General features: G+C 39.0%; 1 protein-coding gene across 1 annotated transcript; it reads right to left on the bottom strand.

Annotated features, from left to right (window-relative positions):
- Positions 1-54: 54 nt before the first annotated feature.
- On the bottom strand, positions 55-9607 carry LOC139943168 (uncharacterized). Its single transcript, XM_071939986.1, has 2 exons — positions 9481-9607; positions 55-2861 (listed from the first exon to the last, which is right to left on the bottom strand). The coding sequence occupies exon 2, from the start codon at positions 2839-2841 to the stop codon at positions 904-906; it is 1938 nt and encodes a 645-aa protein (XP_071796087.1). The 5' UTR covers positions 2842-2861; positions 9481-9607; the 3' UTR covers positions 55-903.
- Between the last annotated feature and the right edge of the window lie 10953 nt (positions 9608-20560).

The raw sequence follows: 20560 nt of genomic DNA, 5'->3' as shown, positions 1-20560 counted from the left end.
GCCTTCCACACGGCAACGACCCTGCCTGTTATCACACGACAACGACACTGCCTGTTTTAAACGGCCGATAAAGAACGAGTCGCTACCCTTGTATTCCCTTAATAATTCACATATAACGTGACACTTTTAATGTAGTGAATAACGATCAATTAAAAAGGATACCATTATGTTCAGCCTTAAATACTAAATTGGAAATGGTGAGTTAAAAAGCAGCAACTGATATATAACAAGGTAATTGTGTGTGGTTATTATTAACCATTCATAAATACCCAAGACAGTTAATCCATTCTGATTGGTTTGTTATTTTATGCATATGTTGAATATTGGTCTTTGACAGTTACCAATAGTGTCCAGTATTACCAATAGTGGTCACAAAATACTACACTTTGATACGGATATTACACATTTAAGCTGGTACTTTGTAGGTTAATGTTTTTACTCGCAACTTCAACGACCAATTGAGCTCAAATTTACACAGGTTTGTTATGTTATGCATGTGGTCTGTTGTTTTATGCATATGTTGAATACTGGTCTTAGATGGTTACCAATGGTGTTCAGTATTACCAATAGTGTACACTTTGGTACTGATATTACACATTTAAGCTGGTACTTTGTAGGTTAATGTTTTTACTAAAACGTACTTAAGGAATAAATGGAAAGAAACAAAAATCACCCAATTAATATAACCGCCAGAGCGAAAGAAGCATTTATTTGCGAAAATATCACACTAGATTTGTTCTAAACGATTGATGGTACATTGTGATGGTAACGTTTTGTCCAAGTGGCAGATTATTTGCATTCTTGAGTTTCATGAAGATTAACTAAAAGTGTTACACTTTATAAGTTGCAAGTTGCCTTGTCATCAATAATAGTGTATCTTTGCGACCATAACGTCATCGACACTCACACGCGATGCAATATTTTGACTGAGTTCCAGTCAGCCACGATGAGGTCACCGGTAGGAGTAAACGTCAAGCCCTGAGGATAGAGCAAGCCACCAGCTACACAGCCGATGTGCTTACCTGATGCATCGTAATGATGTATCTCACTGGTTCCCTCCGTATCGCAATGAATAGACACATATATATCGCCAGCATCATCACAACACACACCAGTAGGCTTTACTGGTTTGCCGTCAATGGAGGTGCTGATATTGAACACCTCATTTCCCATGAAATCCAGACAAGCTAGTTTCGACTCATCGTGGTTTGTGAAGATCAGTCGCTCCTTGCTGTTAACAGATAAAAAGCCCATGCCGTCAATCTCATCATGATGTATTGTGGAAATGGTGGATCCATCTTTGTTATGAAGAGATATTACCTTTCCCCGACAGTCAGACACTGCAATACGATCTTTCTTCTTGTCAACAGCAATACCAAAAAGCATACTCCCTGACTGCCCCTCGACTTCATTCTGTGAGGGTCTGAACTTGCGAATAAATCGCAGTTCTCCATCATAAACCTTTACATCCTGTCCGTCAGTAACCAGAAGCAGGTCATCAGAGGTCACCGCAGCACCCGTAGGGTGTTCTAGTTGTCCATCTTCTGTTCTACTTTGCACACCTTTAGATTTGTAACTACCATTCGATGTAAATTTGGATAATATCAACTGTTTCAAATCACTAACGACGATTTCATCGTTGCTGAAACAAGCAACGTTCCATGCAAACTCGAACTCCCCCTCACCTTCCCCTGATTTACCAAACTCTGTCTTCACCTCCCACTTTTCTTCCTCTAGTATTTCACCGATATCCGCATCAGTGACGACATCATGACCTTTGAACCAGATGAATGACTTGCTATGCTGAACTGTTTGAAACTGGAGTTCTTTGTGGAATGTCAAGTTGTGCATAACCTTTGGCTTGAGGTCCAGCAGCTCAAAGTCATCAGCATGTTGCATCAAGTCGTTGACTGAAGCTACGATCTGCTCTGCACGGCTCATCTTATCGCTATTGCTGATTTGTATCCTGCCAAATTCCTCACCTCTTTCTTGACCGATTTGAGTAATTCTGTCTTGAAAGAGGCGAGATGCTTTTCTGATGTTGGCAACTTCCTCTTCCTCCTTAGCCACAATATCTCGAAGAGCCTGGTCGACCATGGTCTGTAATCTATGCTGTGAGTGTTTTATAGAATTATCCACTTTTTGAAATTGCTTGCGACATTCATCAAACTTCATCAAAGCCTCTTCAACAGCTAGACGATACAATCGAATGGAATCATTGATTTCAGAAAGGTTGTGGTTTGACGATCGGTGATCGAGCACCGCACATTTAGGACAAACAAGTAAGTCACACGTGACGCAATAAAAACACAGTTCCTGGTCAGTGTGTTTCCGGCATTTTGGAGAGCAAATTTTGTTCTGGTCTATGGATCCCTCATTTGACGACCCGGCTGCATTAACGACTCGATGATGCCTGTTCAATTTTATTTTGGCGTGGTATTCCAAACAAATCTTGCAAAAATTCGCATCACAGTCAACACACCGTGAGACGGCATCAAGACCTTCGTCGCATCCTTCGCAAATCGACACAAGAGGATTAATGTCCACCTCGGGACTATTCGGGTTGATGACGTCATCAATAAGCGAGCTCAAAAGAAAGCAGTTGAGAAGAGCCGATGGTCCCTTAGCTGGGATTGAAGTTTTCTCTCTACACACTGGGCAAATGATGAAACGCGTCATTGGATCATGTTTGTCTACAAGTTCCTGAAGACATTTTAAGCAGAAGCTGTGCTGGCAGTCCAGGATTTTCGGATCGATGAACCGAGTCAAGCAGATTGGGCATTCGATGTGTACATGTCTAATCTTGCAAGTGGTCTCAGTGTGAAGTGCAGCTTTGGCCATCTTGGTGAGACTGGGCTGTCCTGTTATACGAATAAAAACAAATGTGTCATTTTCATTAAATCATCCAGTCAATGACTTTTGGACACTTGGTGGCAGCAGACTTACTAGTTGCAGAGCATTAATCTATGTTATAATGACTATTGAGAGCGGTTTGGGTGCGTTCATTGAGGTCACCACGGACGTCATTTGGAAACACCAACAACTGTGCATACAGTCCTTTTTTTTTTAGCCGACATTATTTAGCAAAATTGCCTGCCCGTGCGGCAATAAACTGCAATAACATATACTAACCAGTTTATGGAAAGAAATTCCATCTATTGTTCACGATTGTTTGTTTTATGGAAAAACACTGGTGAAATAAAACACAAACAAACTTCATTATCAGATAAAATAACACTTTGAAATAAATTCAATCATCATACCCCCAAAAATAACAAACTGTCTTATTGTATTATGTAAGTTCTGCATTTATAATTAATTCGGTATTATAACCATTAATTATTATTCTACTTTGCGAACCCAATATAGCATGTCTGCCTATACATAACTCCATACTTTCACATGGAAGAAAACAACTGTCCCCACTCTTCAAAGTGTTCCGCCGACGTTGCTCTTAACAATATATTAACATACCATTTTCAGTACGATGGATCGGTATTTTGTCAGCCAAATAGTTGCTAACAATATTATTGTTTTGCCTCTTTGAATGAATTGTAATCGTTTGGAATACGTAGGTATTTTTTTGTTTTACTCCTAGTTTGAATAACTGTATAAAACTACATGTACACATTTCATTTCAAAATATGGTATTGTTTCTGATTATTGCCTAAGATATGTAGCAGTTATATCCACGCAGGGAGAATAATTTACCATTGGAACGCATAACATGAAAAACGTTTATGTCAGTACCAAATTAAAACATTGATTAAATTCAATACACTTTTATTCCATACTCTTGTTGAGAAAACAAATAACAAAATTGTGAGAATTAAACAGTACATAGAAATTTAACAAATCTAAAGTGTATTAAATTAAACAGAAAAACAATATAAACAAAAAGCAAATAATAAATTAATAACTAGGAATTAACTATGTACAATACAGGAGCGAGAGCATGAGGCTGTTAGTTAAGCCGTGGCTAGTAGACAACAGCCTTTATACAGAATAGAAAACAAACAAACAAACAAACAATTAAACATCGAAGAATAAACAAGGGCAATACAATTACACGATGACAATACAAAATGCTGACGACAAAAACACAAAGAATGTTAAACCAGGCTGAAAAATAAGCAACGGAACCAGCTTTTTGTCTAATTTGTTGATTGTTCTTTATTCACAGTTTAATCAGTTCAGTTTGATCAGATGGTAAATCAGGAATGGTTGATTGTTATAATTCAGGCTAATTGGATCACTTGGTTGGTACGAAGGCTGGGTAGTTACTTGTAGTTCAGTATAGTAAGGTTGATTCATTTGTTTATACCAATTATTTAATATAGTCTGCAAACAAAGGACAAGACAGGGATTAGGAAATCACTAATAAAAGAGCGATAGGCAGATAATTGTGAAAAGGCGACAATAAATTATTCTCATTGGTTTGATGCATATATAGAAAGGACGTCTATTTCTGACACCTACAAATTCGTGACTTGATTTGGCTGGAAATTCACGATAATTACACAACAGTATTTCACTAAATATGCATGATAAACAATCTATATCAATTATAATAAACAATTACAGACTGGGTTTTATCAAAACATAATTAGATTAGTCAATAAGTTTACTTTGATTGGGAAGAACTCACCATCCGATTTTAGCCTTTGTGAGGAGCACGCGAGAGCAACTTTTCGCCGCGCGGTGGCGCCCTTTACGCTGCAATTTCACAACAAGGCTAACTGAAGACGACAAAAGAAAACAACTAAGTGGAGAGAAAAGCTATGTTACATAGTGGGATAACAATTGCAATATGATTTGTTTCATAATTGCAGTACTTCAGAGTGAACAAAGTTTACACATATTTCAAGTTATATTGCAATGTCATTGATATTCAGTCTTTACTAAACGTATATAAAACGACACATACTTTATTAAACCAACGAGCAGTAACGATGTTTAGCATCAACATTTAAGACTCGGTTGCTGTAAAAATCAAAGATTTTTTTGAAATGTTGGCAAACTTCCAAAACTGGATTTTGGCAAAACTCCATGTATGAGTAGACATGGGTACAAAAAAAGCAAAAAATAAATAAATAAAAAAATATATCACACATTGGTTGCCATGGTTACGGCCAAAATAAGATTTTCAGCAAATTTGCCAAGTTTCTTGCCTTTTAAAGTGTTGAAATATAGGTGAATTTAAAGCACTGGTACGTCTAAAGGGGAAAATGTTGAAGTTTGTCTTTCACACATGATGCACAACCATGTTTACTCTTTCAGAAAATGTTTTACAAATTAAGTTTGCGATCAACTTTGGATCAAACCACTATTTCAAATATTTTTTTCGTATTTTCTTAAAGCGAAAAATAGGGGTATTGAATTGGGCCATAATTCCGAAAGTTGCACTTTGTGGACTATGACACTTTTATAGTTGGAAGATAAGGTACCGACCTACATACACATGCAATAAAATGTTTTGGTATTTTAAGTGCGTGAAAGTTAGCACTTTTTTTTTTTTTTTTTTTTTTTTTTAATTACCTTATGGAATGAAGGGCTTTGAGGTGCATTAAAGGCAGTGGACACTATTGGTAATTACTCAAAATAATTATTAGCATAAAACCTTTCTTGGTAACGAGTAATGGGAAGAGATTGATGGTATAAAACATTGTGAGAAACGGCTCCCTCTGAAGTGCCACAGTTTTCGAGACAGGATAAATTTTCCAAGATTTTGATTTTAAGACCTCAAGTTTAGAACTTGATGTCTCGAAATCAACCATCTAAACGCACACAACTTCGTGTGACAAGGGTGTTTTTCTTTCATTATTATCTTGCAAATTCGATGACCGACTGAGCTCAAATTTTCACAGGTTTGTTATTTTATGCATATGTTGAGATACTGTGAAGGCTAGTCTTTGAAAATTACCAATAGTGTCCACTGCCTTTAAAACAAATAAACCTTTGAAATCACCACATAGCCCGTTGTCATGGTAAAAGTTCATTTTGTGTCTGAAAGAACTGTATTTTAGCATACTGCAACTCCACCCAGCCAATGCACTTTTTTTTTTTACCTTTCACAACAATACAACGAGTCGTCCTTGAGACAAACAATTATTGCTTTAACTTTTACCCTTATGCTATTTTTAGAACAGCATAAGCGCATGTCTTTAGAAAAATAATTGCAAAATCAGCATTTTTACCCTGTTTTTGGCCGTCAAAATGACAGTTTGCCAGGGGTCTCAAAATGTTGTCCTTTCGGTTGTATTTTGGGCCAACATTGGTTCTTCCGATTTGATAGAAAACGTTTGAGAAAAATTAGCCTTGTGGAGTACCCAACATTGACCAAGAATATTTTGAATGACCTAAGTTTCGTTTTTTATACCCCCCATCCTCAATGCATTACAAAGCGCTGTGAACAACGTCTCCTTTGTTGAAATTCCCTTTTGAAAATTCCCATTGCACATCACTAATAGTAGGACAGTTTGTAGTGTATTCAGTTTCCTACAGAGAATATTTCGGTTGTGATTGGCGATTATTTGTATTTCATGTCTGGGGAGCACAGATTAATGGGCAGCTGTGTCATGTAGTGACCCTGTCTCAAACATGGTAATATTTGCAAAAACAAGAACAAAATAATTCTCTAAAATGGCATTTCTTACATGCTGAACAATGGAGTTGATTGAAAAAAAAAACAACAGGATACAATAAAGCAAAGCAACTTAAAATAAAAGTATAACTCTCAATGGTATACAGTGTATAGTTCGAAGACTAACCCCAAGCTAATTCGGCTGGTATAGTGTTATCCGGCTATGTTCCATTAAAGGCAGTGGACACTATTGGTAATTTACTCAAAATAATTATTGCACAAAACCTAACTTGGTAACGATTAATGGGGAGAGGTTGATGGTATCAAACAGTGTGAGAAATTGCTCCCTCATTGTTTTCGAGAAAGAAGTAATTTTCCACGAATTTGATATTATGCATATGTTGAGATACACCAAGTGAGAAGACTTGTCTTTGACAGTTACCAATTGTGTTTAGTGTCTTTAAGGAACTTGGGAATTAATTGATTTTCGTAACCATTAATTGTACAGTCACGGATTATGTGATGCCTGTGCGCTGCGTTAAGGACGTGTTAGAAATGTTTGACGTTCAAACGAAGACCTGTGAACGTCCATTTGTCAAGAAAAAGGAAGATGTTGTTGTTGATTGTAGCTGCTATAGCCAAACGTAAATGGCCACAAACATGTACAACAGAATGTCTTTGTGATGCAGATTTATACAGTTGGAATGTATATATTTATACACAGTTGTAAGTTGCTTTGCTATATCGTGTGCCTGTTTTTTTTTTTTTTTTTTTAATTAAAATTATTTTTCAGCATGTAAAAAAAGTAATTAAAGAGCATTATTTTTTCATATGATTATGAAATTTGCAAAATACATTTTTTTTTAAGCATGAAGTTTCTGGCACCACTGCTCCCCAGTTCAACAAATACCAAAACATTTTTTTGAAATTCCTACAGACCAGTATCTTATCTTTCAAGCCAGGTAGCAACCCCGTTTTGAAATAATGGATTGTTCTGTTCACAATTAACTGTCACCTGTGTCAGGTGCATTTTGTGAAAGACCAAGGGTGTATATTTACCATATTCAGCTGAGAGGCAGATCATATAATTTAGTCTTTACACAGTAAAGCTCTCAATTTTGGGTAGTTGTTTACGAAAATAGCTAAATAAGGTCAAACATGGAAATTTTCTGATTCATAACCGTTGTCATGGCAACCAAAGTTTGGTTGAAAGAATTAACATGTGCCAAGAGTAAACAAGATCCTTTAAAACAAAATCATATACTTTGTTTTACACAATTTGAAAATAAACACCGGTTTTTCCCAGCCTTCCTCAAGGCAGTCGCATTATTCGCTCCGAAAAAACACCGCTGTAAACCCACCCGTATACCCTGTGCGTGGTCCGTATGGTCACACCGCATGACTCACCCGTATACACACTGTCACATCGTACGACTACTGTGCACACAAGCCATCCGCACTCGTACCACTAACCGCTTGCGGAGCTCCGCATGCGGATAGTGTACGGGGCATCGTGTCGTGCGATGTTACGCACAGTGAATACGGGTGGGGTTTTATACAGCGGCGGTCTTTTTTCGGAGTGAATAATTCGACTGCCTTGAGCAAGGCTAGTTTTTCCCCAAAAAGCACGAAGTTTGTGGCAGCACTGCTCCCCAGTACAGCAAATATCCCCCAACAAATTTGGAAATTCTTACAGACCAGTATCTTATCTTTCACGCCTAGAGGCAAAACTTTGCTAAGTATGCTACTTTGGGACTTCTGACAACTTTAGCAACCCCCTCTATTTCCAAAGTTGACTTTTCCTCAAAACACCCATTTTTGAAATAATGGAATCTTGCATTCACAATTAACTGTACTTTTGTCAAATGCATTTTTGGAAAGATTTAGGATCTATATTTACCATATCCAGCTGAGAGGTAGGTCCACTATTTGGTTTTCACACAGTGACGCCCTCATCTTTCGGTAATGTTTACACATGAAAAGTGCTAAATTTGGTGAAATGGTAATTTTATACTTTTGACCGCGGCCATGGCAACGAAGGTGTAAATGAAAAAAGTATGTTTTTTTACACTTTGGTTGATGGCCTTCACTTGTGCAAAGTAAAAACGAAATCCATTTTTAAAAGTCTGCCACCTCTTCTTCGACTTTGACAGCAACCCAGTCTTAAACTGTTGTTGTTTCCACAGGAAAATTGCATCCATTATTTACATATACCTGAGTCAGCGTTGTTTGTTTTTAGGGTCAATCTGGTGTAGCCTTTATCTAAATTTCGATTTGGGAATGTTGCCTTGATCATTCGTTTCATCGACCATGCAGGTTGTGGCCCAGAATGACCAGAACCACATTAAGGGTAGTGTGGCAGTATATATGCACATGGGTGGCATGGTTGGCTTGTGCGGAAAGCGCTCGCCTCTCACCAAGGTGACCCCGGTTCGATTCCCTTGGGAAAAATCAAATTCGATCTTGGCTGTGCTCCGTGTTCATAATGGCTTGATGTGGCTGGCAGCCAGAGGCGCCATTGCATGCCTGCTTCTCGAACACGTTGTAGCCGTGTCCTTCGCAATTCAGCTCTTAGCTTCGAGTGAGGATGATTAGCCCCCCCCAAAAAAAAAAAAAATAATAATAATAAATAAATAAATAAAAATACTATTATTATTATACGTGTCAACGTTTCAGTGTCCTAAAAACAAGCAAAACATGCTTCAACATCAATAACTTTCCCTTCCCCGTAGCCATCATACAACTCGTCAGAACGGGTTTTAAATTACAAGTGCATGTAGGCCTATACTTATTATTAACAAAATACTGGTTCTTATGCACTGAATCATGATTACAGAGTTCACAATGTCCGAGCTGTTATTTACGACAGCAAAGACCCTAGTGAAACACAGTCTTACCTGTAGCTGTAGATGTTACTTTAATTAACACACTTCGTACAGTTGATCTTCTTTGCTAAACTCACTGATAGCCGGCAAACAAAAGACAAAATGACATTGAAATGGCACAACAACAGTTCCTGTTTTTAGCAAACCCCACTTTTACATATACAGTGCATGTATCGGGTAAACGCCCTTGCACAATGGTAGTTTCACACTGCTGGAAAAACCCAAATGCAAACCCTATTTGCATATGAAAGTACAGTGCGTAGACTTACATGTTTGGATAAACACTCATGCGCAACTGGAAAAACACACTAATATTTGTAGCGTCCAATGGTACCAGGATTGGTAGTGCGTGATAATGTTTCCGCTTGACATCAACTGATTCGACAGTCATTTTAACATTTGATCCCTACATAAACCATATGCAAAAAGATGCAAGTGAAAACTATACAAACATGTACTTCCGTATTTGGTATTGAACAACGTACGAAAATTCTCAGATGATGATTGTTTAATGTCATGCTATCGCCTCTATTAACAATTCAGGGGTCGATTTCACAAAAAAGTTAGTACTAGTCCAAATTTAGGACTAGTCTTAGGAGATACTAAAAACGTAGTGCTAGTTCTTAACTCATTGTGAAATCCACGCCTCTTTTAACAATCGAGGTGTTTTACAGTATATTAAAGATTGCCCTCAATAAAAGTAAAATATTTTCAGTCACCAAAAATACAATAAATTAGAGAATGGAGAGGCAAATACGGCTGCATCATTGGAAAGACTAACAACAAAACAGAATACGTCACACATCACAACATCATGAACTGTATGCATGACCATGACATTCCCTGAAATGGACAAAAGACTGGGTGTTCGTATACAGCATTGTTGTTATGCAAAAACTGTTTACACTTGACTTGCGATAATATAAGCACAGTCCTGCCGTGTTTGTAGTTCATGGTAAATGAACAAATAAGCAACGGAGTCAGCTTTTTGTCTTATTTGATGATTGTTATTTAATCAGAGTTGAATCAGTTCAGTATAATCAGGAAGGTAAATCAGGAACGGTTGATTGGTAGAATTCAGGCTAATTGGATCACTTAGTATGATGGCTTGACATTTACATGTAGTTCAGTAGGTGGATGTAGTAAGATTCATTCATTTATTTAAGAAAATATAGGGATTATGAAATTAATAATGCAAAACAACTAATAAGAGCGATTGGCAGATAATTGTAAAGGGCGACAATAAATTATTCCCATATTTGATTCACATATGAAAATGACGTATGTTTCCGACAACTAGAAATTCGGGACTGGTTTTGGCTGGAAATACACGATAACTTCACAATAGTATGAATGAATAACAATCTATATCAATTTTAATAAACAATTACAGACTGGGTTTGTCGAAACATTATGAGATTAATCAATAAGTTAACTTTGATTGGGGAAAAACTCACCACCATATTTTAACCTAGTCTAAACTGCACGCGAGAGCAACTTTTCGGCGCCCTCACGCATGCTAAAATCGTGAGGTTTTTACAGCACAATTTTATGACATTCATGTTCATTAACCTAGTAAGTCTGAAACCACCAATTGTCCAGAAATTCCCTTATTATGAACATAGATCATATAGGAAAACTAATTACGTAGGTAACATATTTATATACTGTCCCACTAATATACTAACCTACAGTTTCAAACTGACCAATCACGTACTGGAAAGATCCTTACACAACATCGTCCGTGATTTAGACTTGAGCCACAAACTTTCCAGTCAATTGAAATCAGACATTTTCATTATAAAACATTTTATTAGTATTCGACCTCGGGATAATTTTAACTCTGAACTATTTGTAACGCTACACTCTCAATAACACATCATCCAATAATGTGAATCTATACCCAACAAATTACCACAACTACAATAATCCGCTCGATCCGGTCAAAACAAGGGCAGCGACGGTTTTTTTACACTGCCGTTTAAAACCGGCAGGGTCGAATTGCCGTGTGATGGCCTTTAGTGCACGGCAACGACCTGCAAGGTTTTAAACGGACGTTTAAGAACGAGTCACTCCTCTTTTATTCCCATTCATGAATGCGCGCTTAGTACACTGTAAAAACAAATGGGTAACAGGGTGTTAGGTAAAACTATTCCAACATATTTTGGTAATTTTTAATTACATTTAATGGTCAACTTTTCTGTTGGGTAAGGTAAGGCTTGGCCAATGTTCGTACGAAATTGAATCATTAAAGTTTGGTAATCTTTACACAACAAAAGTGTGCATAGTGCTTGCTTCAATCGGCTTACTAGATGTTGGGTATAAAATCAGCCATAAGCCCACCAGTTGGTTACTTTGACATGATTGAGTACGCTAAATCACCTGTCATCTAAGTGTGACGTCAGGGCTACAGTCACTATGTCATGTTCGCGCATATTTATATGGAGAACCTTTGAACCTTTGATCATCATGGCGGAGTGCAACACGCTTTACATGCTTGAAGGGAATATTCATCAATGGGGGCTCGACGAGCTGTACCACACATTCTCAGGTAATACTCACAATGAATATAACAATCAGGACAATGGAGATGACAAGATCGTATGCTATTATTTAGAAATAAAAACGTTAAACTTGGTTCACACTACATCACATCGTGTGTGTGACACTGACAGTTAACTCGTGAGTCGAATAGGCCTAGCCTGCCCTAGGCGTAGGGGTAAAGTAAGATTAAATTTACAAGTCAAAACAATTTTTTTTTTTTTTTTTTTTGCAAATTGGTTCTTAAAATTATGGTGTGTCGTTTTTTTCTTGTTTGTTTGTTGAAAACTTGGTTCGTTTGTATGTTATCTTTATTTTTTTTTTTTTTAATTGTTGCCATGGTTGTTAAAATTTCCAGCAGACAACTTGCAATAACTTAAGTTAAAGGAACACGTTGCCTTGGATCGAATGGTTGTAAAGATATTTTAAAAGTAGAATACAATGATCCACACAAGTTTGCCTCGAAATTGCGTCGTTTCCTTTTACTGTGCGAACTAACACGGTCGGTCATTTATGGGAGTCAAAAATTTGACTCCCATAAATGGCCGACCGTGTTAGTCGACGAGGTAAAAGGAAAACCGTGCAATTTCGAGGCACGTTTGTGTGGATCATTTGTATTCTTCTTTTACAACATCTTTCTACCCATATGCATTTTATAAAAAAAAAAACGGTTTCAAACGCTTTTCAAAGACCAACTCGACCGATCCAAGGAAACGTGTTCCTTTAAGCCTGACTATCCAAATTTTGAGCAACGTTTAACAGACTAACGTTCAAGTGTAAAGGCCTGGTTTCTACCAATAGTTGGGCTATTGTAGTATGCGTATTACCCAATGTTTGAGAGCGATATTTTTTAAATAAAAGTTGGGCAATGTCAACAACCATCATGCCCAACCCATCATGAGTAGGGTTCCTGCAAAAGTAATACTAGTGGGCAAACAACATTGAATGACATGTAATTTATGCAAATTTAAGTTGAATTTTAATTTAAATATGCCAATTTAAATCATGCCCAACTTTTGAGCAGGGTTCCTGCAAAAAGTATTACTCGTTGGGCGAAGAAATATTGCATGCCATCTAATTGTTGTGCAACTTCAGGTTGAACTTTACTTTTAACAAACTGTCCTTGTTTTTAAATTGTCTTATGTGTAGTGTTTGTTTGTGTGCCTGCCTGCCTGCCTGCCTGCCTGCCTGCCTGCCTGCCTGCCTGCCTGCCTGCCTGCCTGCCTGCCTGCCTGCCTGCCTGCCTGCCTGCCTGCCTGCCTGCCTGCCTGCCTGCCTGCCTGCCTGCCTGCCTGCCTGCCTGCCTGCCTGCCTGCCTGCCTGCCTGCCTGCCTGCCTGCCTGCCTGCCTGCCTGCCTGCCTGCCTGCCTGCCTGCCTGCCTGCCTGCCTGCCTGCCTGCCTGCCTGCCTGCCTGCCTGCCTGCCTGCCTGCCTGCCTGCCTGCCTGCCTGCCTGCCTGCCTGCCTGCCTGCCTGCCTGCCTGCCTGCCTGCCTGCCTGCCTGCCTGCCTGCCTGCCTGCCTGCCTGCCTGCCTGCCTGCCTGCCTGCCTGCCTGCCTGCCTGCCTGCCTGCCTGCCTGCCTGCCTGCCTGCCTGCCTGCCTGCCTGCCTGCCTGCCTGCCTGCCTGCCTGCCTGCCTGCCTGCCTGCCTGCCTGCCTGCCTGCCTGCCTGCCTGCCTGCCTGCCTGCCTGCCTGCCTGCCTGCCTGCCTGCCTGCCTGCCTGCCTGCCTGCCTGCCTGCCTGCCTGCCTGCCTGCCTGCCTGCCTGCCTGCCTGCCTGCCTGCCTGCCTGCCTGCCTGCCTGCCTGCCTGCCTGCCTGCCTGCCTGCCTGCCTGCCTGCCTGCCTGCCTGCCTGCCTGCCTGCCTGCCTGCCTGCCTGCCTGCCTGCCTGCCTGCCTGCCTGCCTGCCTGCCTGCCTGCCTGCCTGCCTGCCTGCCTGCCTGCCTGCCTGCCTGCCTGCCTGCCTGCCTGCCTGCCTGCCTGCCTGCCTGCCTGCCTGCCTGCCTGCCTGCCTGCCTGCCTGCCTGCCTGCCTGCCTGCCTGCCTGCCTGCCTGCCTGCCTGCCTGCCTGCCTGCCTGCCTGCCTGCCTGCCTGCCTGCCTGCCTGCCTGCCTGCCTGCCTGCCTGCCTGCCTGCCTGCCTGCCTGCCTGCCTGCCTGCCTGCCTGCCTGCCTGCCTGCCTGCCTGCCTGCCTGTCTGTCTGTCTGTCTGTCTGTCTGTCTGTCTGTCTGTCTGTCTGTCTGTCTGTCTGTCTGTCTGTCTGTCTGTCTGTCTGTCTGTCTGTCTGTCTGTCTGTCTGTCTGTCTGTCTGTCTGTCTGTCTGTCTGTCTGTCTGTCTGTCTGTCTGTCTGTCTGTCTGTCTGTCTGTCTGTCTGTCTGTCTGTCTGTCTGTCTGTCTGTCTGTCTGTCTGTCTGTCTGTCTGTCTGTCTGTCTGTCTGTCTGTCTGTCTGTCTGTCTGTCTGTCTGTCTGTCTGTCTGTCTGTCTGTCTGTCTGTCTGTCTGTCTGTCTGTCTGTCTGTCTGTCTGTCTGTCTGTCTGTCTGTCTGTCTGTCTGTCTGTCTGTCTGTCTGTCTGTCTGTCTGTCTGTCTGTCTGTCTGTCTGTCTGTCTGTCTGTCTGTCTGTCTGTCTGTCTGTCTGTCTGTCTGTCTGTCTGTCTGTCTGTCTGTCTGTCTGTCTGTCTGTCTGTCTGTCTGTCTGTCTGTCTGTCTGTCTGTCTGTCTGTCTGTCTGTCTGTCTGTCTGTCTGTCTGTCTGTCTGTCTGTCTGTCTGTCTGTCTGTCTGTCTGTCTGTCTGTCTGTCTGTCTGTCTGTCTGTCTGTCTGTCTGTCTGTCTGTCTGTCTGTCTGTCTGTCTGTCTGTCTGTCTGTCTGTCTGTCTGTCTGTCTGTCTGTCTGTCTGTCTGTCTGTCTGTCTGTCTGTCTGTCTGTCTGTCTGTCTGTCTGTCTGTCTGTCTGTCTGTCTGTCTGTCTGTCTGTCTGTCTGTCTGTCTGTCTGTCTGTCTGTCTGTCTGTTTGTTTGTTTGTTTGTTTCACTTAGCAGTAAGTACGTTGCCACTATTTATGTTGCCACTGGTTTACTTGTAGTTTGTGTACATGAACTTGCAGTTTTGCACTGTGTACACATACATTATTTTTACTGTGGCTTTCTGAACATGGGCAGTGACTGTATTTTGGGACTCAAAAATCGTAGCGCCTACTTAGAAAATTGTTAGTCTAGTTCCAAGTCAACATGGTCATTGAGACTTTGTGTTGTTTAAATATATTTCTTACCATTTTAAATGGTTAAATGATTTACAATTAAGGACTTACTAGGCACCATTGACAGCACATAGTTACTAACATGTCTGTGTACCAGTGTGTCAGATGATCCTTTTGGTCAATTTTAAGTTTACATGCCTCATAATAAAGTAAAACAATTACATTAAATCACTAAGACATGTTATAGTCCACCAAAAAAAAACATTGTTATTGAAAAAACAAGACACATATTACTTAAGCAGCTGTTTTCATCAACCCAGCACTTGAAAAAAACTTTTCTTTATGTACTTATATTTGTGTTTAATAGTAAAACATTCTGGGTAGAACATTTAGTATGTTATGTTTTATTCATTTTCAACACAGACAATGCAATAGATATGGAAGCTTTGGAGCTGTTATAAGAATAGTGCTTAATGAATCGCTATAACTAAGGGACTAAATTAATATTATTTAAAGTAAATTATCCGAAGGTTAAAACAATGTTGATGTTTTTTGTTTTTTTTGTTTAAGTACTCCTGATGAACCCAAAGAGAAGCAAGAGACAGCTTAAGATGTACTTGAAAAGGTTCAGTGGCTAAAAGGACAACTGTGCACCTTCTACCAAAGTCAACGAGTACATGTCATTGACATCAAAGCACAGGGCAGAATGGGTGAAGGATAAGGAGAGAACTGTTGCAGAAATCTAGGAGGAGTCCCCCAGGCTGCTTGCTATTGGGATGGTAGGTTCCTACCAAGTATAATGGGACAGTATATATTGTTACCTATGTAATTAGTTTTCGTCTATGATGTATGTGCATAATGAGGGAATTTCTGGACACTTGGTGGATTCAGACTTACCAGGTTAATGAACGTGAATGCCAGACAATTGTGTTGTAAAAACATCACGTTTTTAGCATGCGTGAGGGCGCCGAAAAGTTGCTATTGCATGCAGTTTAGACTAGGTTAAAATCGGATGGTGAGTTTTTCCACAATCAAAGTTAACTCATTAATTAATATAATTATGTTTTGATAAAACCCAGTTTGTAATTAGCTGTTTCGTAGCGAAGCGCAGCGAAACAGCTCTTGTTTTTGTTAAAGTTTTTTTAGCTGTTTCGTAGCGAAGCGCAGCGAAACAGCTCTTGTTTTTGTTAAAGTTTTTTTTATTATTATTAGCTGTTTCGTAGCGAAGCGCAGCGAAACAGCTCTTGTTTTTGTTAAAGTTTTTTTTATTATTATTATTTTTTTTTTTATTTGTCATCTTCAGAAAAATTTCATATAAGTGCTGATTTGCAATGTTCCCAAAGAGCAATTGCAATGAAATTTTCAGGGATGAAAGGTATTGGTGCAATGATCATTGCGAAACAAGGATGTCATTATGACATAATCAGAAGTCACGTGACGTCATCTTAAAGGTGTTGTATTTTAAATGTTTGAAAATTTATAACAAATCAGCCACAAGAGACCGTAGGTTTCTGTTTGCGGGATTGGGGAGGAATAAATAAGGTCTTCATTTTGTTTCGTGTGCGTGACCTCACATGACCTCTACTTCCGGTCGAAACCGGAAGTGGCCCTCTAATTCAAAATTGGAAAAAGATATGAAGTTGCTTTTAACGATGTTAGTGCGTGGCAAGGGTGGGCAGTTAAAAAAAAATACCAATGACGTCACAAATTGCAACGGCGCCCTCTAGCGGCAGGATGAAAACTCTTCAAAATGGACTTTTTGAAGATGTCTGTGGTGAAGTTTTTTGTAATCACTTTAAATTTGACACACAAGTTAACTGTCAGGCAGCCATCATATGTGTGAAGTTTCAGATCAATGACGTCATCGGGGGTCACGTGACGCGGCCTTAAAGGTGCACTTTTTGAAGTAATATAACTCCCTAAGTAATTATGCGATCATGTTGAAACTTGGTAGGTTGTTGGATATTGACAAGTTCTTATGAAATATTAAAGGACGTCATGATGACGTCATCACATGATTTTTTATGATTTTTTCAATTTTTGCACCTTTAACACATAAATTGCTATCTGAATATGGTATAATCCAAATTATTTTTTATTTATGCCACATTGGGTAAAATTGCTTTGAATACCCAACAAATTTAAAACTCAGTTGAGAAATTTGAAATTTTTGTTGACGAAACAGCTCTGCATTTGTGCACAAATGCAATTTAGCTCTAGTTTATTATTATTATTATTATTTTTTTTTTTATTTGTCATCTTCAGAAAAATTTCATATAAGTGCTGATTTGCAATGTTCCCAAAGAGCAATTGCAATGAAATTTTTAGGGATGAAAGGTATTGGTGCAATGATCATTGCGAAACAAGGATGTCATTATGACATAATCAGAAGTCACGTGACGTCATCTTAAAGGTGTTGTATTTTAAATGTTTGAAAATTTATAACAAATCAGCCACAAGAGACCGTAGGTTTCTGTTTGCGGGATTGGGGAGGAATAAATAAGGTCTTCATTTTGTTTCGTGTGCGTGACCTCACATGACCTCTACTTCCGGTCGAAACCGGAAGTGGCCCTCTAATTCAAAATTGGAAAAAGATATGAAGTTGCTTTTAACGATGTTAGTGCGTGGCAAGGGTGGGCAGTTCAAAAAAAATACCAATGACGTCACAAATTGCAACGGCGCCCTCTAGCGGCAGGATGAAAACTCTTCAAAATGGACTTTTTGAAGATGTCTGTGGTGAAGTTTTTTGTAATCACTTTAAATTTTACACACATGTTAACTGTCAGGCAGCCATCATATGTGTGAAGTTTCAGATCAATGACGTCATCGGGGTCACGTGACGCGGCCTTAAAGGTGCACTTTTTGAACTAATATAACTCCCTAAGTAATTATGCGATCATGTTGAAACTTGGTAGGTTGTTGGATATTGACAAGTTCTTATGAAATATTAAAGGACGTCATGATGACGTCATCACATGATTTTTTATGATTTTTTCAATTTTTGCACCTTTAACACATAAATTGCTATCTGAATATGGTATAATCCAAATTATTTTTTATTTATGCCACATTGGGTAAAATTGCTTTGAATACCCAACAAATTTAAAACTCAGTTGAGAAATTTGAAATTTTTGTTGACGAAACAGCTCTGCATTTGTGCACAAATGCAATTTAGCTCTAGTTATTATTATTTTTTTTTTTATTTGTCGTCTTCAGAAAAATTTCATATAAGTGCTGATTTGCAATGTTCCCAAAGAGCAATTGCAATGAAATTTTCAGGGATGAAAGGTATTGGTGCAATGATCATTGCGAAACAAGGATGTCATTATGACATAATCAGAAGTCACGTGACGTCATCTTAAAGGTGTTGTATTTTAAATGTTTGAAAATTTATAACAAATCAGCCACAAGAGACCGTAGGTTTCTGTTTGCGGGATTGGGGAGGGATAAATAAGGTCTTCATTTTGTTTTGTGAGCGTGACCTCACATGACCTCTACTTCCGGTCGAAACCGGAAGTGGCCCTCTAATTCAAAATTGGAAAAAGATATGAAGTTGCTTTTAACGATGTTAGTGCGTGGCAAGGGTGGGCAGTTCAAAAAAAATACCAATGACGTCACAAAATGCAACGGCGCCCTCTAGCGGCAGGTTGAAAACTCGTCAAAATGGACTTTTTGAAGATGTGTGTGGTGAAGTTTTTTGTGATCACTTCAAATTTTACACACACGTTAACTGTCAGGCAGCCATCATATGTGTGAAGTTTCAGATCAATGACGTCATTGGGGGTCACGTGACGCGGCCTTAAAGGTGCACTTTTTGAACTAATATAACTCTCTAAGTGATTATGCGATTTTGTTGAAACTTGGTAGGTTGTTAGATATTGGCAAGCTCTCGTGAATTGTGAAATGACGTCATAGTGACGTCATCACACGATATTTTATGATTTTTTCAATTTTTGCCCCTTTAACGCATAAATTGCTATCCGAACATGGTATAATCCATTTTTTTTTTTTAATAGCCTGGATTAGTCATAACTGCTTTAAAAAAACAATAAATTTCAAATTCAGTTGACAAAATTTAAATTGTTATTAACGAAACAGCTCTGCATTTGTGCACAAATGCAATCATGTCTAGTTATTATTTTTTTTTTTTTTATTTGTCATCTTCAGAAAAATTTCATATAAGTGCTGATTTGCAATGTTCCCAAAGAGCAATTGCAATGAAATTTTCAGGGATGAAAGGTATTGGTGCAATGATCATTGCGAAACAAGGATGTCATTATGACATAATCAGAAGTCACGTGACGTCATCTTAAAGGTGTTGTATTTTAAATGTTTGAAAATTTATAACAAATCAGCCACAAGAGACCGTAGGTTTCTGTTTGCGGGATTGGGGAGGAATAAATAAGGTCTTCATTTTGTTTCGTGTGCGTGACCTCACATGACCTCTACTTCCGGTCGAAACCGGAAGTGGCCCTCTAATTCAAAATTGGAAAAAGATATGAAGTTGCTTTTAACGATGTTAGTGCGTGGCAAGGGTGGGCAGTTCAAAAAAAATACCAATGACGTCACAAATTGCAACGGCGCCCTCTAGCGGCAGGATGAAAACTCTTCAAAATGGACTTTTTGAAGATGTCTGTGGTGAAGTTTTTTGTAATCACTTTAAATTTTACACACAAGTTAACTGTCAGGCAGCCATCATATGTGTGAAGTTTCAGATCAATGACGTCATCGGGGGTCACGTGACGCGGCCTTAAAGGTGCACTTTTTGAACTAATATAACTCCCTAAGTAATTATGCGATCATGTTGAAACTTGGTAGGTTGTTGGATATTGACAAGTTCTTATGAAATATTAAAGGACGTCATGATGACGTCATCACATGATTTTTTATGATTTTTTCAATTTTTGCACCTTTAACACATAAATTGCTATCTGAATATGGTATAATCCAAATTATTTTTTATTTATGCCACATTGGGTAAAATTGCTTTGAATACCCAACAAATTTAAAACTCAGTTGAGAAATTTGAAATTTTTGTTGACGAAACAGCTCTGCATTTGTGCACAAATGCAATTTAGCTCTAGTTTATTATTATTATTATTATTTTTTTTTTTTTTATTTGTCAACTTCAGAAAAATTTCATATAAGTGCTGATTTGCAATGTTTCCAAAGAGCAATTGCAATGAAATTTTCAATGATGAAAGGTATTGGTGCAATGATCATTGCGAAACAAGGATGTCATTATGACATAATCAGAAGTCACGTGACGTCATCTTAAAGGTGTTGTATTTTAAATGTTTGAAAATTTATAACAAATCAGCCACAAGAGACCGTAGGTTTCTGTTTGCGGGAT

This window comes from Asterias amurensis, chromosome 10, assembly GCF_032118995.1.
Source record: "Asterias amurensis chromosome 10, ASM3211899v1".
Taxonomy (NCBI): Eukaryota; Metazoa; Echinodermata; class Asteroidea; order Forcipulatida; family Asteriidae; genus Asterias; species Asterias amurensis.
This window is presented reverse-complemented; position numbering and strand designations above follow the sequence as displayed.

What these genes read in the sequence shown, in the direction of transcription:
- LOC139943168 (XM_071939986.1), bottom strand. Translation starts at nt 2,841, where the DNA reads ATGGCCAAAGCTGCACTTCACACTGAGACCACTTGCAAGATTAGACAT.